The 27,176-nt window shown below is 42.9% G+C and overlaps 1 protein-coding gene and 1 long non-coding RNA gene across 2 annotated transcripts; one reads left to right on the forward strand and one right to left on the reverse strand.

Moving 5' to 3' along the window:
* Positions 1-9,130: 9,130 nt before the first annotated feature.
* LOC123179949 (scarecrow-like protein 34) lies at positions 9,131-11,246 on the reverse strand. Its single transcript, XM_044591866.1, has one exon. It carries the CDS (start codon positions 11,244-11,246, stop codon positions 9,141-9,143), a length of 2,106 nt encoding a protein of 701 aa, XP_044447801.1. The 3' UTR covers positions 9,131-9,140.
* Positions 11,247-14,135: 2,889 nt separating this feature from the next.
* On the forward strand, positions 14,136-18,188 carry LOC123179952 (uncharacterized). Its single transcript, XR_006490629.1, has 4 exons — positions 14,136-14,342; positions 14,477-14,929; positions 15,174-15,311; positions 18,120-18,188. It is a non-coding gene; the product is annotated as an uncharacterized lncRNA (long non-coding RNA).
* The last annotated feature ends 8,988 nt before the right edge of the window (positions 18,189-27,176 follow it).

Raw genomic sequence — 27,176 nt, forward strand, 5'->3', positions numbered from 1 at the left:
AACATCCAGCCTGGCGCATCCGACTCCGACGAACAAGAATAACGGGGACAATTGATTTGACAACCAAAATCAGTGATGTCGTGAGAGAGCTCCAATGGTGCACGGTTATAATGTTTCTAAATGTCACCAACTATTGTAACTTGTTCAACCAACATATAGAACTTACACCTTGTTCATCTAATTCCATTTAGGGGGCATTCAGACACACACAAAAGATGTCATTTTGTTAGAAAATTATGTAGTTTTTGGTTAAGCTTAATCTAAATTAGCACCATTAAAAGATTCTTGGCATGCCAAATAACATACTAGGAACATTTAACATATATGCATACGAGCCAGAGGCACATGTCAACAGAGAGAGATTCAGAAGAGACAAGTTAACCGGAAACTCCATTACAACAGATGTAGTTTCGAAGGCCTGTTCTCCCAGGCGACTGTGAGCATAGTGCCAGAAAGGGGTCGCTGGAGAAGCAACTCAACACAAGTGTGTGTCCTATTCTGTGTAGCCTATCGCCTTTGTATTTCCTCTACCTAGAGAGGATGCGAGGAGAGTGCATAGATGCAACTATAGGGTCTAACACATTTTTTTAGGTTGCCTTTGACCACTAGCTATAGCAATAATATATGATGTGCATGTCACAAAAAAAATTAGCGTTAAATTCGTATATGAAAATATTTTCTAATGATTATAAACTCTATTTAAGACCCTGGGTGAAGAATAAATAAATCCTCACCCCGGTCGAACGACCCACCCAGCCGGCAGGCGACTCGGCTCTGTCGCACCCGCTCGCAACGCTCCCCAGCTGAGGTAATTTATTCCCTACGAACTGCCCGGCCTGCCTTGCTATTCCCCGCCCCCGAGCCCTGCCATATCCTGTCGTCATCCCATCGGCGCCGGAATCCATCCCACTTCCTTTTTGTTGCGCATAATAACAGGGAGTCTCTGTATGTAGCGACGGTCGCGGCCCCCTTCCTACGACCTTTGAAAGCAGATCCCGCGTAAGATGCCCCTACTTCTTCAACCAGCTAGATGAGGATCCATGGCCTTCTTGTCCTAGCCGCTACCCTCTGGATAGGTTTCTCTCTTTTCCTCTTACCTTCTCTCCCTCTGTATGTGTGTGCATGAGTCTGTCTGTATTCTTCTGATTAGTCACTACTGATGTTTACATTAATTGGCATGTTATGCAGGACGAATATTGTGCAGGAAGCCCCCATTAGTAGGTTTATATTATGGTTTGGCTTTGGCCTTTGTATATGTTTATTCCCAATTAGGAATCAGCTACTGTACCATAGTAGCATGTCTCTCATTCTGAATTTCAAACGTATTTTAGAAATCTCAGATTAATCATTTAATTTATGACATAATTGGAGAATCCTCAAACAAAATTTGTTGATTTGATGGTTGCAAACCTTGATGTTTCCATTTTTCAAATGCCATGTAATGTTTCTCATAGGCTAGACATATATATGTTGGCTTAAATTTAGATTTGTGCTTGGCTCTCTATCTAAATTCAATTTCTTCCTTTATTTTTGTTGGTTTGATGATGCATTTCTCTCAGAGCTTAGTTGTACTGTTGTTAGCTGAATTTAATCTTGGACTGATCTGATTTCCATGCCATGAGCATGTATTGATTTATTCTCCCATGGGAAGTATCTGCTCCATGCTCTAGTTTGGTCACATTTAGTAAGAAATTCAGTTATCTGAATTTAAATAGATTGCCCATATGCAGAGGTTAAGCATTGTATTTTTTATGTTCATTTCAGCCCCATATTTACTTGTTTAGGGCATAGTTGTCCTACAAGCTAAATACTCGTTTCGAGCCAAGATTATGTGTGGCCGGCTTCCCCTCTCCATACACGATCGCCAGTGACACATGCATCAACGAATGCTTGGTTCTCTCCTGTAAGTATTCCTTGATCCTCCTCCTATTTCTCTTCCTTTTCCTCGTCCGAAAATCTAGGTTTTTCAGATCTCCATCTCTCCCAGGCTCCCCTTTTCCTGATTCTCTTGTTTTGTTATGTTAGATGATTGTAAAATTAACAAGAGTTTCTTGTAAAAAATATTGTTGTTTAGGCACCAAGCCACTGCATGCTAAGATTATTGTCGTGTAGTAACTTCAATATTTCCCCCTCCTTTTTCTACAAAATGTGTAAATGTAGTTAGATTTAGGGGAAACATTAGATTTTGTTTGAAAAACCTTCAGATATCTTTGTCGTTTGGATATCAAAGTTCAGTATTATTGCTGCTCTGAAATAGTCTTAATCATATAAGAAGTGTCAACTACTTGTACACTCTAGTATTTTTATGAAGAATCGAGGAAAAAGGCCATCAAATCGCCTTGAGGTTGGGAGCAGCGGCAACATCGATAAAGTCATAACCAGATAGGTATCATATATATCTAGTCTTGCATGAAGTGATTTTTGTTTTCCATACAAGGTCAATTGCACTGCTTCGCCTTTAGTTCCCCAAACTAAGCTTCGATCTCCTTAAATACTGCTCCCTCCGTTCCAAAATAGATGACTCAACTTTATACTAACTTTAGTACAAAGTTGGGTCATCTATTTTGGAACGGAGGGAGTAGCTACTAGACAATAACATTTGTTTACCCTCCTTGTTTTAAGTCAACAGAGTAATTTTTCATAATAAAATTAGCTGTGCATGTAGCAACTTACCATGCCTTCAAGTGAAATTAATTTAGTCAACTTACTAAATTTGAACCGGTATCGCAAATTGTGCCTACAAGCTCAATTATTGGGGCTTATACTTTCCTTCATGATATTATGTCTAGTAGCCTCCACTGCAAACCATATTTAGGAGTTACTTGTTCAATTCATTCTATATCAAATATATAAAGCATGGTCCAGGAAATATCCTTGCAAATCAGTTCAAGTGCCATACTCTTGTTTTGTGTCCCAATCGCACGTATACATAGTCCATTATACGATAGTAGAAGAATGACTTTGTTCTAGTGAGAGTTTGACACTTAAACTGATTTGCAGGAATTTTTTTAGATATCTTCCCACTGATTTGTACAAATGAGTCCTTTTCTCGTGTTTATCTGCCGCCATGTTAAGGACAGCTAGCAAGGATCTACCTATTGTGTGCTTTTTCTCGCATGCTTTTGCTGGACTATGTATTATCCTTCTGGTCACACCACCAAAATGGTTGGGTATTGCTTGGTTTGCATGATAAGAGATATGTCTGTACATGGTTTTCTTTGTAAAATGCTCTCTCTGGTTGCCATGTCTCTCGATTTGGAAAATGCTTTGTGCTAGAAGCCGAAACAGTAGTGTGAAAAGAAACAGTAGTGTCTTTTTATAGTGATGATGATATCTTCTGTTCTTTCACCAGCGAGAAGACAAGTGTGCAAAAATCTTCCTACGAAATCTTGGTGTGGTTAAGCTGGCAATTTCCTTCACAATCTAGGCAAAAGACATTCTGGCAGCCATTCTACTTGCTGCACTGCATTTTTTATGTCTTTTCATTCCACATGAGCACGATCATGTGTTTTCACAAATGTTGAAGCTATGGCTATTCATATCTTATTCTGCTGAATGGTGAATGTAAATACTGTTTACTATAATTTTGTGCCAAAATTATTTGAATTTTCTGGTTGTCACCAAACCTGTGTGAACAATCGCTGTTGATGTTCCCTTTTCTCCTCCCTGCTCTATGTACACTGTTTACATCACCATGGCTATATCTATATAGGAATTCAGCTAGATATGTTAGATACTAGAGTTGAGAAAGAACATAAATATATGCATCTTGCGTTGGGAACTGATGACGGCACTAACGTGGAGATGTACATAGCTGGATGATGCGACAATGAGTTATTGCTGGCCATTGCAACAATTGGGGAGTCGACAGGCGTCAAGAAATATGTTTGAGGAGGCAGACCGCACAAAGATATTTGGAAAAGCTTCATTGTCCAAAGATTGGAAAATACATGACCACAACTACATGATGCCAATCCCCTCCTTGGTCACATAAAAAAAGTTACATAAAATTATACTCCATAAAATGGCCAGGCATACAAATAAAATTGGAACACATCATCAGCTACTCACTTCGTAAAATTACGGCGAGATAATTTGATTTCTTTACCGCCACTTTTATGCGCTATATAGGTTGCACACATGCACGATTTAAATTACTAGCACGCAGTAGGTAATATTACGGTGCTCTCCTTTGCTTCACGGAAGAGAGCAGTTCCTTTTCCAGGCTGTAACTTTACCACACATGCTTTTGTTTCTTACGTTTAGAGTTCTGTCCGTGAGAGATAGGCTGGGGTGAGGAATAAGAATTCCTCACCCAGGATGACGAATAGCGCGATATAATTTTTATAGCTATAATACATCTCATATATTATTAATTTTATCAATTGTCAGAGGCAACCTCGAACAACATATTAGATGCTATATATTTGTATGGAAGTAGTATTAAAGTTACACATTAGCCATGCAATTCAAATGGGCTTTTGAGATTTCAGAATTCTACTGGGCTGAGGCACAAGATTTAATGGACCGAGGCCCATGAAATCTAACCCAAATAAGGGACATAGAACAGTAGGGGCTCGGTTTCAAAAAACAGGAACAGTGGGGGCATCTTCGTTCATACTCCCCATGCCCCATAATATAGCTACGCATTGATTTTCGCATAAGTCAAGAGTCACAAACTTTGATCAAATTTAAAGAGAAAATTATCTATATCTACAATACCAAATATACATCATATGAAAATATATTTCCTTATCAATCTAGTGGTATTTATTTAGTATTCTACATCTTTGTAAATTTTCTAAAAGCTTGATCAAATCTTATATTGTTTGACTTCAGGAAAAAAAGTCTATACACACTGTGTTTTGGGATGGAGGGAGCATCATGGAAGTGGGTGTGATTCTTATGTTTTCTTCGAGGGGGGCAGGGTCTATTTTTTCATGAATGAGTTCTGGCGTCATCGGGTGGGCCTAACATGACACAGCCCAGGGCCCAGGCCCAATCAAAACATGACTTGACACTTGAGCAGGTGCGTAAACGCTCTCCGAACTTGGAAAACGCCCCTCTATCCTTCATTCACACTGCTTCAAGTGAACCCAAACGTATGTACACGGCAGTAGGTGAAACCTTCAGCCGTGGCCTATTTCCTTAGTATCATCGTTGTTATCATCTCTTCCATTGATCAGGGAGGCCGAAACATTTTGAGACAACAAGTTCTTGAAGAAATCTCCTTGCCAAGCAACACTTCATGTGGTACCATAACCTACGGTCTCTATGAAAGAGGGCTATACTTACATCCCAAACCGGATCAAAGGAAATCAAATTTCTAAAAGCTCACCAAATAATTGAACGTTTCGACAACAGTATATTTTTGAAAGTCCACCTACATTTTTCTGAAACCTAGGTGGAAAATGTGTTGAAAGTTGTCTTAGTTGGAGGTCGAAAAATGGAAGTTGTCTATGTTTATTTGAAATTTTAGAATATTACCAGAAAGGAAACATTGGGGAGGGAAGACACCTGCCCGAAATGAAAAAAAATTTGAAAATTACTAGGTGGGCAATGTGTTCAGATTTTCATAGATGGGTGTACAAAAATACAAGTTGACTATATTATTGGAAATTTGAGAATATTTCCAAAAAAGGAAATATTGGGGATGAAAGGCACCTGCCCAGAAAACTAAACAGTGTGCATGAAATGTTGGGGAGAAAAGAAATACTGCATGAATTTGTTGTTGAAAGTTGTCTTAACTGGAAGCCAAAAAATGAAAATGTATAAATTATTGTTGAAATTTGAGAATATTTCCATAAAGGATATATTTTAGAGACGAAAGATACCTGCTTAGAAACACTAAATATTGGGGTGAAAAAATACTAGGTGAAAAATGTATTGATAGTTTTCTAAACTGGATGACGAAAAATAGGAGTTGTCTACATTTTGAATTGATTTAATTCGTATATGAAAATAGTTTCTAATGATATAATTTTTATAGCCACCAACGGCTCATATAGTCCCTCCCTCTCTTCAAGTTTATTGGGCTCATCTTACAAATTACATGAACCAAGAAGGACCTACTTAAGTGTTATACAGCATATTAATACTATACGCATGGCCCTCTCACTCCTTCATGTATTGGTTTATTCTAAATTGAGAATACAAATTTGACAAAATTTAATGTGTATATAGTTATATTTGCATGTTCCCAAGACAATGAGCCTTACAAATTGAAAATTTCTACTTTTGAGGAAAGCTCTATAAACTGAAAGGGATGGAGTATTATTAATTTTATCAATTGTCAAAGCCAACCTCAAACAACGTATTAGGCGATATATGTTTGGATGGATGGAGTAATAAACTGCATGTTGGTTTTCCCGAAAGTCAGGGGTCACAAATTTTGACAAAGTTTATAGAGAAATTGATCTTTTTTCAACAAAGGGTGGATTTTATTGGCTCAAAATGGAGCATCAAGAGGATACACAAATAATGAGCACACACCCGGCCTCAGCATATTTAGGATGCACGCAACCAATACCAACGCGCACACACAAAAACACAGCAAATAGCAAAGTCATATAAGGCCAAAGCTATGCCTAGGAGAGGCAAAAAGAAAAATAATTAAAGTGATCAGATTCGTGGTCGATAAACTACAACAATGAACATATCCACATAAACCATCTCATTGACACGACACAAAAAACGAGATTCTTCAACAACAACACCTTCAGAAAGGGAGCGATGCTCAAAATGTCGCCATCGCCGGATCCAACCATCTAAGGCTGGAATCTAGATATTCACCCCAAAGAGTCAATCTAAATATCTGAGTAATGCCTTAAACTAGGTAATGACGTAAAACATCACAATTGCCAAGTATAACCAACTCGGGTCAGATTTAGGCTTTCACCCCGGAGCTTGAGACTGGGTACTTGAGTAGCACCATCATCAACGACATTCAAGTGTTGCAGCCACCATTTTTCCGCAATCCCAGCAGCAACAAGCGATGTACCACTACTGGCTGCACAACCATATCCCTCTGTGTCAAGTCGTCGCCCATAGTTTGCATGTCACCGCCAAAGTCAACCATAGGATCTGGAGGGAGAAACCCTCATCAAGACCTTTCGACGGCCACAACAATCCATAGCAAGGCCGCCACCATGGGCCGGAGTGGTTTCGGGCAAAGCCTCCTCAGCTCCACCCACCATGAGGGATTTTTCCAGTGGCACAAAGGCAACAGCAAGAAGAGGGTGGATGGAGGAGGGCGTTGGTGAAGTCGGCTTGGAGGCACCGCCCGAGTCACCAAGAGCGACGCGGGGGTTGACCCCTTTTTCTGGGCGTCTCCACGATACGGTTGCAGTAGCGAAGGCCGTGAGCCACATGCTCGGGCACCTTCGGTGGATGAACAATACAAGAGGAGGAAACCGGGATGAGACTGGGCCTGCCCGGCGGAGACACCAGATGAGATCTATGTCAGATGGGGTGGGTGATGGGGCTGATGCGCCGGAGAGGACCCATTGCCACCGACCACCGTGAGGGACTTTGCCCAGGTGGCCCTGGCCAGCGGCGATGAGGGAGGGACAATACGAGAGGGTACTAGAGAAGGAGTGGCGATGCCACCACCCGTCTCGACCTCGAGGATAATGCGGGGACTAGGTTTCTCAATGGGGTTACTGAGAGGAGACCTTACAATTTGGGAGAGAATTTCACTTCTCCTGGACTCTGCACCAACTAGGATATACACTACCTTTTTAGTATGAGTATCAAGATTTTTATCTTGATGTGTACTTGCACCACACATCAAGCATGGTCCTCAATATATTATTTTTATTCGTACAAAGATTTTATATAGATGAGTGATCTCACCACAGACCACACATCAAGTTTGATTCTCAACAAATGGGAAAAACCCATGCGCATCACCCATCAATTATAGGAATTGAACCCGGGTCGTTAGCCTGCACAATCGCATGCCTAACCACTAAGCTAGTGCTCTCTTGGAAGAGAAATTGGTCTATATCTACAATAGCAAATATACACCATAAGAAATATATTTCATGATGAATTTAGTTCTATTGATTTAGTATTCTACATATTTATAATTTTTTGAAAGATTTGATCAAATTTATCATGCAACTTTGAAAAAAAATCAAATACATAATATATGTTGAAACAGAGGGAGTGTGATAGAAGTGGGTATGATTCTTTTGTTTTCTGTGGGGGAAGGGGGAATGTATCTCATGCACCGACGCTTGTGGTGCTATCGGGTGCACCGGATGCCCGTAGCGCATTTCGAAATGTTTGAAAAATAATTAGCACATTCACACAACATCGGTCTATGTTTTCATCAAATTTAAGCTCGAGGTACAAAAGTAACAAATTCGACAATGAATAGTACATGACATAAGTTGGGCTTTAGATTTGGCCCGTTATCACATTGATGTTAAATTTGTCATTTCTGTAGTGCCTTAGGGAACTAGGAGCTCAGCCCCTAATCTCGTCCACGTATTCTTTGTTTTTTTTTCGAGAAAAAATAGTCTATGCATATGATTTTCAAATTTCCAATCTGAATGATTAAAATGATATTCGTGGTTTAAGTAGAAGTTTGACAGAAGACATGCCCAAAACATCTCCCACCTAGTTGTGATATGCAGAGAGTAATAATATGTCAACATTAGTGCATTATATTGGATTCCAGTTTGGATTAAGTCCGATTGCCGTCTTCAAATCAGAAATGGCAGTCCTCTGATCTTCCATATCGCCGGTTTTGAGACATATTCAGCATAATGATTGTAAGACATGTAGTGTCAAAAAAGGTCTTACATTATGGGATGGAGGGAGTACTTTACAGCAAATCCAGTGTCTAGGTATGGCATCTCCACTAATCTCATCATATCTAGTTTGTTCAGAAATTAAATAGAGCGGCAGAGGTAAAGTTGTACAGTTGCCTTTTGCTACATATGGACCAAATCAAAACATGTTGAATAATATCAACATTCGAATCACCATCCCACCTTCTTCCAAGCTAGCACTTCCCAATACTCATCTGACGAAAGAATATCCATCTTGTGGTGTTCAGCAATTTAGACCCGTTGTGTTGAGAATCTAGTAGCTGCACATGCGTGTGCACTTGAAAAACTGTTTGAATCTTATTATTGATCATCATTAGGTTTCCATTTAGATACAGCATAAAGTACCCTCCCTTTCCATCCTTGAAGCAGCCAGCCGCAATCTTCTACAGCAAAGAATTCCTGATGAAACAGTAAGTTCTTCCTGTGTACTATGTTCTTTAAGATGGCTGGATCGACAGGAAGCTGCTGGAACCCAGCCTTGAGGCACCTTGCTTGCCACTGCCTGTATATTTCTGGCCTCTCAGTTCTTTGTGCACCCTCACATGCTATGATGTTAAGAGCATCCTGCCCAAACATGATCCTCTCAATCATCTTTCTTGCTTCATTATCCTGTGGAACATTTGCATCAAGCATGTCAAACACTGAAGAGTAATGGAGCATAACCTCTTTGAAACGTTGTATGAAGAAGGGAGAACTGAGTAAACCATTCACCGTGCCAGAAATAAAAATCTTCGGGTCCATCCTCCTCATAGTTTTGAGCACCTTATCCCTTGCACCATTTACGGCATCGGTTTCATGACCGAGATTCTTCATCCGGAACATGCAGTTCACTATGAGAACTTCATCCTCGTCAATGTTAAGATCATCAATTTTGATTGTCTCCCATCTTGAAGCGGCAATGCCCTGATACTGGAAAGGTACCTTGAACCTATTTGCGTAATCAGCCAACCGCTTCCCTGTCTCCTCGATCATTTCGCAGGGGCGGAAACCTGATTGGGGAACGTCTATACCTGTGATCCGAAGCTTAGGGGTTCCCTCCTCTCGCCGTGCAAAAATCTGAATCATTAATGGCCACTGAAAGCCGAAGCCGATGCCGAAATCAACGATGTGTACCCTTGGTTTCCCTTGTGAGACATCAAGAATAGCTTGGTTGGCAAAATAGTATGACGCCCTTCCGAAAGGGAAAGCTGCAAGAAAAAGGCTATAAGCCTCTAACCAATCTGCGATACTTGTTTGCCTTTCCACGAGGTTGCGGTAAACCTGACTCCTGGTCCCAGCCAAGCGTGCCTTGAGGCCATCCGCCAAGTAAAATGCCAGTCTCTGAGTACAATCACCATCTGCTGAAGAGTGTTGCCTTATCTTCAATAGCAGTTCACTGGCCAACAGGTAGCTGTGTTCTGCCACAGCTTGTGCGCAGTGGATGAGGAGAGTCCTGAGATCAACCAACTCTTTCCTCGGTTGCTTCCTACTTCTGCTCCGGCCTTTCAGAGAGGTCTCGTTTCCTTCCCCCGCCATCCTTTCTTGTAGTCTTGTTATTCGGTCAGAACAATCATAGCATAGCAGAACTTGGTCAAAATTTTCATTTCGAATTATTGCACAAGTGGTGATGGCATGATGTTCATTGCTCCTTCTTTGAAAGATATCCCAACCCCGTGGGTCTGCCACCTCAAAGATTGTGTTTTCGGTCCTCTCTCCTACTTTTGCCTTCGTAGTCAGTTGGGAAATATAAAGTATGTTATTCTTTGAATATATCACCAGCTTATCAATACTTGGAGCAAACATTCTTTCCTGCCTGACACCTCTCTGACCATGCAAGGCAAGGAAGCCAGATCCGGAAGTCCATCCAACACTTATCAACGGCTGGTTTGGTAAAAAAGGACTCCTATTGCATATATATGGACTCAACGGGGTTGCTAAAGGTTGCAACATGTTGTAACTGGAATAGTCATTACTGAAGCTAGTGCTCCAGACCCTCTTGTAACGACTGGTCCCACTCTTATCAGGGTTGTCTGGTTTGTTGTTGCTATTCAATGGCGGCCAGTTAGTAGGCGGTGTGCATACCTCACCAAGAATGTCACGGAATGGCTTCTCAGCAGCCTGAAGAGCAGCCCCTTGGCATATGTCGACCTCGTCAACGTCTTCCATCAGCATCTGGCTTATGTAGTGAAGAGCATCGTTTGATCTGATCCGGTGGTGCTCAGGGCTACTCCCTGCAGCAATCTGAAATTTGTTTTGTCCATGGCTGCTGTTGACACTTACTTGGTTGGCTGGGGAGAGAACTGTTGAGTGTGGACAACTCAGGTCGTAGTTGTACACGGTGAGTTGCTGCTGGGAAGAGGAATCACCATATGGTTGGTTGGTTGCTGCGAGGGTGTCCAGATTATCACGGAGAGGTTCAATTGCCATTGTGGAAAGTCTGATTTCCACCTCAATACGAGATATATGGTTCTTGTTTGTCCCACAGCAAATGAACCGGCTTGTTTCCTGGAAGGAGAAAAAGGGAAATGCAAGCTAAATTATTTATTAGAGATTCAGCTTATGATTGTTTTGGCATGTCATACTGGTTGAAAAATAAAATCCGAAGGCTTGCAGACACGAGAACAGCTATTTTAGCCGGTTAAACATAGAATGTTTAAGCATCAATAACAGAAACAGCGTGAAAGCGATTTTGAATCTACGACGCGCCTAATACCACTGTTCCTTTTTATTTGCAGGAGGCTCCTCATCTGATCTGAGCAAGTAGCAAAAGTAGGGAAGCACACACCTTGGATATTAAGCAGCAGCAGTGGATCCAATGCTTTGAGAGAAGAGTAGCGAGGATAAGTAGTGAGGTTGTAGTGTTGATTTGAACTAAATTTGTCGTTCCTGTACCTTCTGGCTTTGTTTCCAACGTCATAAGATTGTGACAGAGAATGGTCCAGATTACTATGGCTTTGTTCCCAACGTTGATTAGTTCTAGGCCCGGCCGAGCATCAGACCTATAAAAAAGGGTTTATTAGGAGCGCTGGACTGGTTTTCAATCATTATTAAGGTTCCTAATTGAACTGTTAAAAAATCCGAGGTAATCGAAAAAAGGAGATGCACTATTCAAAGAATGTTCTTCTTTCTTTTCCACTTGATAATTGATATATATATATATATATATATATATATAATGGTATTGGTTGAATCTTTTTTAGGATAATTTGTTGTACTTTATCTCATTAAAACAATCAGTTTTTTTGTGATTATCTTAATTCAAAATTAAATTGTTGGTGCCTAGCTAGTCTGATGAGATTTGATGTTCTGCCGTATCTGAATTATTTGTACCAAATGTTTAACTAGTGTAACTGCCTTTGAATTTTATTTACAACATCGGCAGCAATGTTAGTTATCAGGTCATGAAAATGCATATCCAAATTACTTGTCGCTGCTTCAGTACAATTTAGTATAAAATTGTAGAAAAACAGTCACAAGTAATATGGATCGGAGGGAGTACTAGAAGAATAAGTCAAAGAAAACTAGAAGAAACTAAAACAAAATCTTTTTAAAAATTCCGACGTAATTGAAAAAAAAGGCACTATGCAAAATAACTTGTAATTTTATTTTCATTCGATAGTGTGTAATGGTTGAATTTTTGGAGGGTAGTTTGTCGTACCAAGTTTGTGCTTGGTTTTCGCCTAGGCCGTGGCAATGCGACCTTGTATTAATGTCTGTCACCAACAATTGTAAGTTGTTCACCTAATATACGGAATTCACATCTTGTTTATCTGATTCCATTTTGGGAGCATTCGCACGGACACAAAAGGAGATTTCATTTTGTTAAGATATTAGGCAGTGTTTGGTTAAGCTCAATCTAGATTAGCATTACCACAATATCACTAACATGGCAAATCGCAGGCTAGGAACATCTAGCATATGGGCCAGAGGCACATGTCAGCGAAATAGAGATTAAGAACATACGAGTTCACTAGAAACTCTGGTGCAACGACATCGTTAGACACAGTGGTGAAGATTAGCTAGGTGGATGCCCGCTCACTAGGAAGCAGACGAACTATCATCATGGATGTAGTCGAACTTAAGCAAGCAGTTGCGCCGAAACGCCCCCAAAAACCCTTACCGCCCCTCACCAGGTGTAGGTTCTCGAGGGACTCGGTTTTGAACAGGCTGCTCCCCAAGATGATTGTGCATGTGGTCGCCAGAAAGGGGTCTCCAGTAGGTCAACATGTGTGTTCTGTCTACTACTATGTGTATTTTGTATAGTCTCTCTACTTTGCATTTCCTCTACACAGAGAGGACGCCTAGGAGAGTGAAGCAATGCAACTAACGCATGGTGGAAGATCTCTTTGAAAATAGAAAGCGTGTCCACAACAAGCTCGAGTATTGACATGTACACCTAGAGCTAGGTCGTGCACTGCCATGCAAAATATGTGTTCTTCGAACAGGCATATAATATAGCTCAAGTTCGAACTCAATTCACGTGACGTGGCCCACTCGCTTTTGCATGAAGCGAGTGAGCGAAGACACGCGTTGTTACTCTTTTCTCTCTCTACAAGGGGTGGTTGAACAACCCAAATTTTATATTGGTGCTACTCTTTCTCAACTAGCAGTATGGTAATCTCACCATCCAAATATATATGGTCTAATACATTTTTTGAGGTTGTCTTTGACCACCGGGTAGAGCAATAATATATGATGTGTATGTTACAAATAAATATACCATAAAATCTGTATGTGAAAAGAGTTTATAATGATATAATTTTTACAACATACATCTCATATATTGTTAATAACTTTACCAATGGTCAAAGCCAGCCCTGAGCAATCATGCCTAATATATTTCTGATGTAGGGAGTACTAAACTTGCACATTTGTTATGCAATTTGAATGGGTCTTTGAAATTTCAGAATTTTATTGGGCCGAGGCACAAGATTTATCTATATCTTTGACCAAGTCTATAGAAAAAATTATCTATATCTTTAACTCTACCACGAAGTTCTGTATCATCAGATCATCTGCTAAGGAGAGAGCTTCCCGGCGGGCAATTGCTTCCATGGTTGCAGCATTGCTCACTCCCTCAATAACCAAAGAGGAACTTTCAACATAATTACCACCCGCATCTCTACACACAGCCGAGGGAGTAGGACGGAAGTGGGTGATTCTTTTGCTTTCTGCGAGGTGAGGCCTGATAGGGTGGGCCTAACCAGACACAGCTCACGGCCCAGGTCCAGTTAAAACACGACTCAGCACATCAGCGAGTTCTACTTCACCTAAAAAAAAATCACCGAGTTCTACTAAAAACAAAATCAGCGAGTGCGTAAACGCTTTACGAAGGCGGAATTCGTCCCTCTCTCTTTCTCCTCCGCGACCTCTCTTGTCTCCATGGCCGCCAAGAGGAAGCCCGGCAGGTCGCTGGCGGCGGCGGCGAATGCGCAGGCGTAGGGGCACCTCTCCTCGCGCTCCTTCGCCGACCTCACCACCTCGGCCTCCACCCCACACTCTGCACCCGCCTCCAAGTCCAAGGTCCGTCCCTCCCCCCTCTCTGACCCCCCGTGTCTCTGTCGCCCTAGTGATTTAGCAGTCACCCCCTAATCTGTGATGTCCCGAGCTCGGTTGGGAATCACTACTCACTAATTATGCATGAATCTGAGGTACAGGGGAGATTGGAGTCTGGCATAGAGAGAGAAAGAGACAGGCTTCGGGAAAGGGGGAGAACAGAGAAGATACAGTTCAGAGGATACAGACTGTCTATTCACACTGCTGACATAATCTCGTCCACGTCTTTGTTGAGAAAAAAACTGTACATATGATTTTCGAATTTCCAATCTGAATGATCAAAATGGTATTCGTAGTTTAAGAAGTACTCCTACCAAGTTGTGATATGGAGGGAGTAGAAGTTTGACAGAAGACATGTCCAAAACGTCACCCACCAAGTTGTGATATGGAGAGAGTAATAATATGTCAACATTACTGCATTCTATTGGTTTCCAGTTTAGATTAAGTCCAGTTGCCGTCTTCAAATCAGAAATTACAATCCTCTCATCTTCCATATCGCCAGTTTGGAGAGGTATTCAGCGCAATTACCCACTTTACAGCAAATCAGTGTCTAGGTATGGTATTTCCACTTATCTCATGTCTTGAAGGCCCAATACACTTTATTCATCAGAAATTAATTGCAGTCGCCTTTTCGTTCACTATATAAAACAGACAATGACCAAGTACACATAGTTAATATTCGTTTAAAAGATCACCAGATTCACTTGAAAAACAGTTTGAATCTTACTGACCATCGTATGTTTCGTCAGGTTTCCATTTAGATATTGCATAAATTACTCTCCCTTTCCATCCTTGTAGCAGCCAACCGCGGTCTTCAACAGCAAAGAATTCCTCATGCCAAAACGTGTTCTTCATGTATGCTATTATCCTTAAGATGGCTGGATCGACAGGAAGCTGCTGGAACCCGGCCTTGAGGCACCTTGCGTGCCACTGTCGGTAACTTTCTGGTCTCTCAGTTCTTTCTGCACCCTCACATGCTATGATGTTAAGCGCATGCTTCCCAAATATCATCCTCTCAATCATCTTTCTTGCTTCATTATCCCGTGGAGCAACGTTTGAATCAAGCATGTCAAACATTGAAGAGTAATGGAACATTACCTCTTTGAAACATTTTATGAAGAAGGGAGAACTGCGTAACCCATTTACGGTGCCTGAAATGAAAATCATTGGGTTCATCATCCTCATCATTTTGAGCACCTTGTCCCTTGCACTATTTATGGCTTCGGTTTCATGTCCGAGGTTCCTCATCCGGTACATGCAGTTGATTATGAGAACTTCATCCTCCTCAATGTTAAAATCCTCAGTTTTAATGGTCTCCCATCTTGAGGCGGCAATGCCCTGATACTGAAATGGTACCTTGAACATGTTTGCATAATAAGCCAACCGCTTCCCTGTCTCCTCGATCATTTCGTTGGGGCGGAAACCTGGCTGACAAACGTCTATACCTGTGATCCGAAGCTTAGGGGCTCCCTCTTCTTCCTGTGCAAACTTCTGAATCATTAATGGCCACGGAAAGCCGAAGCCGATGCCAAAGTCAACGATGTGCGCGCTTGGTTTCCCTTGTGAGACATCAAGAATAGCTTGGCTGGCAAAGTAGTATGACCTCCCGGAGCCCCGTCGCTGTCCCCTTCACCGGATCTGGAGTCCCCGCGTCGGCCTCCACCGATTTCAGCCGGATCCGGGCCTCGCCGGCCACGCTAGCCCCGCCGGACCCTCCTCCCGCGCCGCCGAACTGCCATGGCCGCCTCCCTCCTGCGTGCTCGTGCGGGCGCACGAGGAGGAGGACGAGCAGCCGCTCGGGGCCGCCCCAGTGCCGCGTGGGCCCCGCCAAGGCCCAGCCAAGGCGCCCCGGCCCAGCTTCGGCCGGCCTGCCAGGCCGCCTCCTCCACTGATCTGGGCCTGCGGCCCACTAGGTGAGCACCCCGCCAGCCCTATCCCTCGTCCGGGCGACATTTAGTCTTTTTGCGCCCACTCCGTTTTTTCAGTAATATGACCAAGTCCCAGATTTTTCTATGTTAAGTGAGCATGTTTGACCTAGCGTATCTTTGTTCTTGCTAATCTGTTTGGAGCATATAATATATCGAAATGTTCGCCTCGTGATGCTCTACATTTTATTCAATTGCACCATGTTCATTAGAGGTCATCTTGATGCCCTAATCATCGTTGCAAGAGTGCTAGTTGCTGTTATCTTCTGGTTCATAGCAGAACTTGATGATTTGTTATTTTTATATCATTTAATCTGTGCATCTTTTGAGCATGAGCTCTACATGTGTTTTGAAGTATGCCATGCCATATTTCCAGTGGTGTAGTCCATGTATTTTTGTGATCTCTGTGGTGACTAGCACAAGCATGCAAAATAGGCTCCGTAATGTTTTTGATTTCAGGGACTTAGTGATTTCTCTAAGTCTTTGTCTGCTGTTATTTTGTTGCCATGTAAACTTGATGCTACAGAGAGATCCATGCATATTTTGGAGATGTTCAGTAAGGATGTTTTGTAGATATTGTTGTAATAGATCAATTCCTGCCCTTGTTTGCAATTATGGAGTGCCATAGCATGACTCAATCTTGCTCTACTTTTGCTATAAAATATTTCTGGCAGATTCTTAACATGATATTCATTTTTGCCAAGCTCGTTATAGTTGATACATACATGCTATGCTTTTGTTCTTGCCATGGATAGCTTCATAAACATGCCATCTTGCTGTAGGTATGCTTGGTTTATCATGCATTGCTCTGTAGTGAGTGCATCAAGCTCACCAACATGCATTCATATTATAGTTTCTGCCATGCTCTGTTTTCTGCTAAGTCTGGAACCTGTTAACGAAACTTGCTATGTTTACATGCTTGGCATCATATCTTCTGGTCCTTTTTGGCTTATGGTCAGTAAGAGACTTTTGTTATATGCTTTGAGTAGATTCATGCCATGCCTTGTTTTTCCATGTTAAGTTCCTGTAACATGTTGATTTCGTGCTCTGAACATTGCTACCTGATGTTATTTCTGTCATGTCCAGTATTTTTGCTAAGTCTGTGAACCTGTTATTATTTGCAATCTTGCCATGTCCTTTTGAGCATGTTCTAGTGATTTCTGGAGATAGCTCAGTGTTCATGTTTTGTCATGCTTTACCTGTACTTCATGCCCATGCCTTTTATTTTCATGTTGAGTTGTTGTAGCATATTATTTTGGTGATTGCTATATGCCTAGTTGCTGTTTTGGGTCAGATTGTTTCCATGTATTGTTTGGAGTGTATGTGTTGCACCGTTGCTCGGTTTTGAGCATGCTCTACATGTAACTTGCTCAGTTTTGCATGTAGTCGCATATTATCATGTTGCATCCTTGTTTTGAGGCGTTTGCTTGATGTTTGTATGCATTTTGCATCAATGCCATGTTTAACTTGTTTTGATCATATCTTCTAGGCCGTAGCTCCGAATCTAATGAACTTTATATGTAACTTGACTAGAATTTCGTGTAGATCATCATGGTGCTCTTTAACTTGCTGTTTAACAACTTCAACTTAATGCTTATTCAGTTCTGGACCAATTTCGAAATTTGCATATGAGGACTTACCGGAATTGTTATATGTTGTTTTCGGCCTCATTTAAACTTGCCTTGATGTGTTGTTCTTGTATGCATCATCTCTTGTCATGAGTAGCTTCATGTAGCCTTGTCATGCATCATTCTTGATTGAGCATCATGCCTTGTTCCTGTGTGATGTGTTTACCATGTTGTGTGCTTCTTCTCGATAGTTCCCGTGTCGTTGCGATCGTGAGGATTCGTTCGTCTTCGTGGCTTCATCTTCTTCATGGATTCGTTCTTCTTCCTAGCGGGATTTCAGGCAAGATGACCGTCACCTTGGATCTCATTACTATCATTGCTATGCTAGTTGCTTCGTTCTATCGCTTTGCTCCGCTACCTATTCACTTGCTCTTCAAGCCTCCCAAATTGCCATGAACCTCTAACCTTTGTCACCCTTCCTAGCAAACCGTTGTTTGGCTATGTTACCGCTTTGCTCAGCCCCTCTTATAGCGCTAATAGTTGCAGGTGAAGATGAAGATTGCTCCATGTTGGATTATGTTTATGTTGGGATATCACAATATCTCTTATATTATTAATGCATCTATATACTTGGTAAAGGGTGGAAGGCTCGGCCTTATGCCTGGTGTTTTGTTCCACTCTTGCCGCCCTAGTTTCCGTCATACCGGTGTTATGTTCCCGGATTTTGCGTTCCTTACACGGTTGGGTGATTTATGGGACCCTCTTGACAGTTCGCTTTGAATAAAACTCTTCCAGCAAGGCCCAACCTTGGTTTTATCATTTGCTCAGCCTATTTCTTTTCCCTAGGGAGTCGCTCTCTCGAGGGTCATCTTATTTTAACCCCCCCGGGCCAGTGCTTCTCTAAGTGTTGGTCCGAACTGAGTAGACTGCGGGGCCACCTCGTGGAAACTCGAGGTCTGGTTTTACTCGTAGGATGTCTCATCCGGTGTTGCCCTGAGAACGAGATATGTGCAGCTCCTATCGGGATGTCGGCGCATCGGGCGGCTTTGCTGCTTTTGTTTTACCATTGTCGAAATGTCTTGTAACCGGGATTCCGAGACTGATCGGGTCTTCCCGGGAGAAGGAATATCCTTCGTTGACCGTGAGAGCTTATCATGGGCTAAGTTGGGACACCCCTGCAGGGTATTATCTTTCGAAAGCCGTGCCCGCGGTTATGAGGCAGATGGGAATTTGTTAATGTCCGGTTGTAGATAACTTGTCACTTGACCTTAATTAAAACGCATCAACCGCGTGTGTAGCCGTGATAGTCTCTTCTCGGCGGAGTCCGGGAAGTGAACACGGTTTATGGGTTATGTTTGACGTAAGTAGGAGTTCAGGATCACTTCTTGATCATTGCTAGTTTCACGACCGTTCCTTTGCTTCTCTTCTCGCTCTTCTTTGCGTAAGTTAGCCACCATACATGCTTAGTCGCTGCTGCAACCTCACCACATTATCCTTTCCTTTCCCTTTAAGCTTTGCTAGTCTTGATACCCATGGTAATGGGATTGCTGAGTCCTCGTGGCTCACAGATTACTACACCACCAGTTGCAGGTACAGGTTGTGCGATGATCATGACGCGAGAGCGATGTTTACTTGTTTGGAGTTCTTCTTCTGCTTCTTCTTCGATCAGGGGATAGGTTCCAGGTCGGCAGCCTGGGCTAGCAGGGCGGATGTCGTTTGATCTTCTGTTTATGTTTCATCCGTAGTCGGATGTTGATCTCATGTATGATGTATTGATGTATTCTTGTGGCATGTGTATGCCTTGTATGTATCCCCAAATATTATGTAATGTTGATGTAATGATATCCACCTTGCAAAAGCGTCTTCAAGATGCGCTTCTATCCTTCGTGGGACCTTCGAGTTCCTTTAGGACCAATCTGTTGTACTTGTTCGCCTCTCCATGAGGTTGCAATAAACCTGACCCCCGATCCCAGCCAAGCGTGCCTCAAGGCCATCCGCCAAGTAAAATGCCAGCCTCCGAGAACAATCACCATCTGCTGAGGAATGTTGTCTTATCTTCTTTAGGAGTTTACTGGCCAACAGATGGTTGTCTTCTGCCACAGCTTGTGCACAATTGATGAGGAGAGCCTTGAGATCAACCAACTCTGTCCTAGGTTGCTTCCTCTGCCAGAGCTTCTGACGTCCTTCGCTCCGGCCTTTCAGTGAGTTCTTGTTTCCTTCCTCTGCCAACCCTCTTCGCAGTCTTGTTGTTTTTTTTGAAACTCTCCAGACCATAGAATAGCAGAACTTGGTCGAAATTTTCATTTTGAATTATTGCACAACTGGTGAAGGCAAGATGTTTATTGCTCCTTCCTTCCAGGATATCCCAGTCACTTTGGTGTGCCACCTCAAAAATTGTGTTTTCGCTCCTCTCTCCTACTTTTGCCTTTGTAGTCACTTTGGAAATAGAAAGTATGCCATTCTCTAAATACATCACCAGCTTATCGATACTTGGAGAAAACATCGTTGCCTCCTCGACTTCTCTCTGACAATGCAAGCCGGGGAAACCAGATCTAGAAGTCGATCCAACACTTGTGAACGGGCGGTTTTGTAGAGAAAGACTCCTATTGCAGATATATGGACTGTGGTGTTGATGTAAACTTGGTAAGTCTTTTGTTCCCAACTACAGCCATGGTGATTGTGACAGAGGATGCTCCAGATTGCAACAGTTATCCTCTCGATTAATCCTAGGCCTGGCTACGCGCCAGACATGTAAAAACACAACTGTCATATCTGACCATCGTTCTAATTTCAGGGATAAAACAGAACGCTTCCTGACGTGACCGACGGGGTCGAACGAACAAGCGAGCAAAACTATTACTTCCTGTTAGTCTGCATGCGTACGTCTCCAAATGTGCATACATGCAAACTCTTTTTTTTAACACCTCTCCATATATTAATTAATTAAAACGTCATTACAATCGTTCATGACAGTAGACGCCATGCAGGGCGGAAAATTAGTAAAAAGAAAACCATCACATCTATTATCAAAACTAAATTTAGCTATCCCATGCGCTACTGAATTGGCTCTTCTATTTATTTTTGACAGCTTGAAGTTCCCCAGAAGCCTGATGATGCCAAACTCTTTCTAATCCCAAGATCAGCAGCAAGGCACAGCTCCTTCTCCCCTAGTATATAGATATAGATTAATTTTGCTTGATTGAATACATAGCCTTCAATTTGATTCTTTCTCTATTCTGGACTTTTGATTCATATGTAAATTTCATTTTGCTTGATTCAATACATAGCCTTGCATTTCTCTTTTTTCCCTCCTATTATGGATTTTTGTTTGCTTCATCTAAATCAGAATTTGATTTTGCTTGATTGAATATGTACCATTGCATTGCAACCCTCTTTCGGGACGATTAAACAAAAATGGCTTGCATTTTGCCCCCCTTCATCTATTTCTGTACCCATGGATTTGCTAGGGTTGTCGACATGGACAGTGCAGAAAGTTCTTCGGGTTATCCAGATGGGCATGGGGTTAGGCATCCACGAGGATTTCCACGTGGACGTGAACATGGACGGGCATGCCGTCCATCAGTAGTTGATTTCGTTCCTCAATCAAACTTAGGTGTTCCATCAAATACTTTTTCTTCCTTACGATGTGTCTTGACATCCATTTCATAATATGCTTCTTCGCATCGATGAAGCAACATCCTCTAGACAGGAACATCTATATCAGACCAAAATGGAAATGAAGAATCGTCCACATCGACATCACTCACCCACACACTCACAATCTCATATCTTCCCTTAACAGTAAGCTTTTGCCTTAATTAATCCATGTTCATGTCTCCGAGTTTAGGAATCATTTACGTTTACAAAAACCACCCTCTTTCCGCCTCATCATTCAGGAACTATATTTGAAGAGAGCAACTAGTTAACGAGCACTTCTTCGGGAGCCTCGTAACGATCAGCGCCACTTGGCGTGTTCTCAGTCATTCGCCACGTGTCGCGCTCTGGACGCTCCCTTCGGATTTTATTTTTTTTTATTTTTCTGCAAGTGTTTTCGGCTTTTTAAACGGGTTTTTTTCGACGTTTTGGTTTTTCCCCGGTCTTCCTTAGCTTTTCAATAAAAAAAATCGAAAAAAAATTGCGTGTAAAAAACGCGTTTTTTTCGCGAAAGTCACGGTTTTTCTTCCGCGAGAAGGTTGTGCTTTCGCGAGAGTCATGGTCGTGCCTCTCGCAAAGGGAAAAGCAAAACATGTTTTCTGTTTTTTTTCTTTTACGAGAGTCACGGTTTTGATTCCGCGAGAGGCACGGTTGTGCTATCGCGAGAGTCACGACCGTGCCTCTCGGAAAGGGAAAAAATACGCGTTTTCTGTTTTTTTTTCTTTTGCGAGAGTCACGGTTTTTCTTTCGCAAGAGGCACGGTTGTGCTTTCGCGAGAGTCACGGCCTAGCCTCTCGGAAACGAAAAAAACACGTTTTCTGAGATTTTTCCTTCCACGAGAGTCACGGTTTTGCTTCCACGAGAGGCACGGTTGTGATTTCGCGAGAGGCACGGGCGTGCCTTTTTCGGAAAGGGAAAAAAACGTGCTCCCGGTTCGGTTTTTTCGCCCGGTTTTTTCATATAAAAAATTCGTCAAAACCTATCAACATGGGATCTAGTTTTGAAGATATCGACGCGAGGAATCCAATCCAATGGTGAAAACGGTTTTAGATTTGGACGCACGGTTTAAGAGATAAAATGTTTTGAATAAACGGATCTACGAAAAAAGGGAAAACTCCCGGGTTGCGACAAGTGGCGTGATGCATGTGCGCCACCTGTCGCGACCTAGGAAAGTGAAATGTTCTTTGCAACGAGTACTCCTTAATTAGTGATTTCGATATTTGAACCCTTGACTCTTGGAGGCCCACACCCTTTTTTTTTATTAAAACGTTGTGGTACTTTCCTTTTTTTTAGGGGTGGTACTCTCTTTTGGTGGAGTTTTTTTTTGAGGGATAGAGTTTTGAACAGGTGGGCCCAACATGACATAGCCCCGGGCCCAGGCCCAGTTAAAACACGACTCAACACTTCATCAAGTACGTAAACGCTCTACGAAGGCGAAACAGACCCCTCTCCTTCTCTTCCTTCCTCTCGTCCGCGACCTCTCTATGGCGGTCGAGAGGAAGCTCGGCAGGTCGGCGGCGGCGGCAGTGAATGCGAAGGAGTAGGCCAAGGAAGACGACGAGGAGGGGCACTTCTCCTCGCGCTCCTTCACCGACCTCGGCCTCCACCCCACCATCTGCGCTCGCCTCCAAGGTCCCTACCACCCCCGTCTCTTGTTCCCCGTGTCTCTGTGACCCTAGACCCTAGTGATTTGGCTGTCCCCTCGGGGAACTAGGAGCTCACCCCATAATGTTGTCCACATCATTTTTTAGAAGAATATGTGCATATGATTTTTAAATATTCAGTCGGAATGATCAAAATTATATGGAGACATGTGCGGGACGTCACCCACCTAGTTGTGATATGGAGAGAGTAATAATACTCCCTCCTTTTCAGTATACAAGACCACTTCATATTTTTATGTCTAACTTTGATCATTAATTTTATCAACCAAATGTGAGTTATATGCCACGAAAAGTATGCCATTGGATGCACTTCTCAAAAAACTTTTTGATGATATATTTTTGATGGCATATAACTCATATTTTGTTGACCAAAATTATAAGTCAAAGTTTGACACGAAAAACGAAGAGGCCTTGTATACAAAAATGGAGGAAGTATGTGAACATTGATGCATTTTGTTGGATTCCTGTTTAGATTAAGTCCAATTGCCGTCTTCAAATCAGAAATGACAATCCTCTGATCTTCCATATGGCCAGTTTTGAGAGATATTCAGCGCGATGATCCACTTTACAGCAAATCCAGTGTCTAGGCATGGTATTTCAACCAATCTCATGTCTTCAATCAAGATGGCCACAGGGCCTGAAACCCGCTTCCCCACGGGTTTTACCTTATTATTAGGGTACGGGGATGGGCTAGTTTCTATCCCCATGGGGTTGCTGTTGGGTAAACCTTAAAACCCATCAGGTTTTGCGGGTGCAAACCTGTTCCAGCACTCCATACCTGAAACCCGCCAAACCCGTGAAACATATGACATATGGGCTAGAAATAGACATGGGCTGGCCAAAACCCTATTATCCCGCCCCTCTCCCTCGAAATTACACTTCTAATTGCCCGCCCGCCTCATCTAAACCCTAGGCCTAGCCCAAAAAGACCCTGAAAAATGCCTTTTTGTTGGAACGTTGCTACTAGGTTTGCTTATCGCTCGCAGGGACGGGTTCCACCCGGGTACAAAAGACCCGACGGGGACGGGGATGGCAAAAGACTATCCCCTTGTACGGGGATGGGACGGGGACGGGCTTGGATTTTTGTTACGGGGACGGGCAAGCAAAGCCCGACGGGTTTCGTCCCCGTTGCCATCTTTGAGTCTTGAAGGCCTAATACAGTTTGTTCATCAGAAATTAAAAAGAACTACAGAAGCAAAGTAATTTACGGTCACCTTTTTGTACACTACACAAAACAATGACCAAGTACACATAGTTAATATTCGTTTAAAAGAACACCAGATTCACTTGTAAAACTGTTCGAATCTTACTTATCATCATATGTTTCATTAGGTTCCATTTAGATATAGCATAAAGTACCCCCCCTTTCCATCCTTATAGCAGCCAATCGCAATCTTCAACAGCAAAGAATTCCTTATGAGAAAGTGAGTTCTTCATTTATACTATGTTCTTTAAGATGGCTGGATCGACAGGAAGCGGCTGGAACACAGCCTTGATGCACCTTGCTTGCCACTGCCTTTAACTTCCTGTCCTCTCAGTTGTTTCCGCACTCTCACATGCTATGATGTTAAGTGCCTCCTGCCCGAATAGGATCCTCTCAATCATCTTTGTTTCTTTATTGTCCTGTGGAACATTTGCATCAAGCATGTCAAACATTGAAGTGTAATGGAATATAACCTCCTTGAACCGTTGTATGAAGAAGGGAGAACTGCGTAGCACATTCACGGTGCCAGAAATAAAAATTCTTGGGTTCATCCCTCTCATAGTTTTCAGCACCTTATCCCTTGCACTATTTACGGCTTCGGTTTCATGACCGTGATTCTTCATCCGGAACATGCAGTTGATTATCTGAATTTCGTCCTCGTCAATATTTAGATCCTCAATTTTAAAGATCTCCCATCTTGAAGCGGCAATGTCCCCTGGTACTGAAAAGGTACCTTGAACATGTGTGCATAATCAGCCAACCGCTTCCCTGTCTCCTCGATCATTTCACATGGGTGTAAACCTGGCTGGGGAACGTCTATACCTGTGATCCGAAGCTTAGGGGCTCCCTCTTGTTTCTATCCAAACCTCTGAATCATTAATGGCCACTGGAAGCCGAAGCCAATGCCAAAATCGACGATGTGCACCATTCGCTGTCCTTGTGAGACATCAAGAACAGTTTGGTTGGCAAAGTAGTATGACGCCATGTTGAAAGGGCAAGATGCAAGAAAAAGGCTGTAAGCCCCTAACCAGTATGCGGTACTTGTTCGCCTCTCCATTAGGTTGCGATAAACCTGACTCCCGATACCAGCCAAGCGTGCCTTGAGGCCATCCGCCAAGTAAAATGCTAGTCTATGAGTACAATCACCATCTGCTAAGGAGTGTTGTCTTATCTTCTTTAGGAGTTCACCGGCCAACAGGTGGTTTTCTTCTGACCGTGAAATCACTTAAGTCGTTGCAAAAAGCACTGATCAGGTGATTTAACCCATTTAATCACTTTCTTGCAAGTGGCCCCAGATTGTAAGGAATTGGCTTAGCAAAAAAATTACACACACACCCCTAGATCTAAAAACAAAAGCAATCAGACCCTCCACCCCCCCCCTCTGGGAAGTCGCACTGGCCACCGCCGATGTCCAGCGCGCCGAGCACTGGCGGCTTGGGTGGAGAGGCGTCGGAGGCGGACCTCGTCCACGCGGACGGTCGTGGAGCGGAGGAGGAGGCCCGTGGAGAGTCATTGAGGAGGTGGCGTGCGGAGGGGAGCTCGGGCCAGTTGGGGGAAACGATGTCGTGGGCCGTCAGGCAATCCTCGGCGGCGGCCGGATCGGCGATGTGGATCACCTGGCGAGAGACGAAGCAGAGGAGCAGCGCCGGCTTGTGCGCCGCCGCGTGGCGTCCGCCATGGAGGTCCACCGGCACGCTCTCGCCAGCGAGCACCAGAAAGAATGGCGGCAGCGACCCCAGGCCGCGAGCGCCAAGGATGTGCTGGAGGAGAAGAATCCCGGCGGACGGCGAGGCCAGAGCACCGTCGTGCCTACCAGATGGCATGGCCGGGGGCGCCGCGGCTGCGCTTTGAGGCGGAGAAGACCCGGTCAAAATTGCTCCGGGCTGGCTGTTGTGCATATTAGGGAGTTGATTGCATTTATTTATTTATTTCAGGGGTGTGTATGTTAATTTTTTGCCATCTAAGCTCCTTACAATCTGGGCCCACTTGTAAGAAAGTGATTAAACGGCCCAAATCACCCGATCAGTGTTTTTTGCAACGATTTAAGTGATTTTGTGGTGTTTTTTGCAACGGATTAACGAGTTGGTGGTTTTCTGCAAACCTAGCCGCAAATGTGGTAGTTTTGTGCAATTGACTCGTAATTGGGTTACTGAAGAAGAGGTAGATGATCATGCCTTTGTTTCTTCTGGATCACAAAGCCAAATCACTCCCATTCTACTGGCTTGCCAGCTACTCCCTCCGTCCCAAAATAAGTGTCTTAACTTTGTACTAACTTTAGTATAAAGTTGTATTAAGATTGATACACTTATTTTAGGACGGAGGGAGTACTATACAGAAGAAGCGTAAGGGAGAATGTTGACCAAAGTCATGCATATATAGGTACCTATTTACTGCATAATTTTGTGTGATTAATCTACAGCTAGCATTTTGTTAACCAAGGATGTCTGTGTGCCTTTACCATGTTCACGAATATAGTGTCGAAGGAACTAGGGGTTAAGAATTGACGAAGAAAGACACAAAATAACGGTTAAGAAAAAGAAACTAGCACTCCCTTTTGTTCCAAAACATAACGAGCTCTTCGAATTTTCACTGTCTCTAATGCATGATTAAGTTTTTTTCAATAAAATTACTTAGGGTCATTAGAGACATAATTACTTTGATCTTCCGGCTGCTTCAGTCATTGCAGACCTTACCAAAACAAATACATAACACAAATGTCAGGCCGGATTTTTGCAGGCCATACATGATATATAGTTCACACAACTAAGTGGGCACATGGTGTTGCC

The sequence above is a fragment of the Triticum aestivum genome, chromosome 1D (assembly GCF_018294505.1).
Source record: "Triticum aestivum cultivar Chinese Spring chromosome 1D, IWGSC CS RefSeq v2.1, whole genome shotgun sequence".
Taxonomy (NCBI): Eukaryota; Viridiplantae; Streptophyta; class Magnoliopsida; order Poales; family Poaceae; genus Triticum; species Triticum aestivum.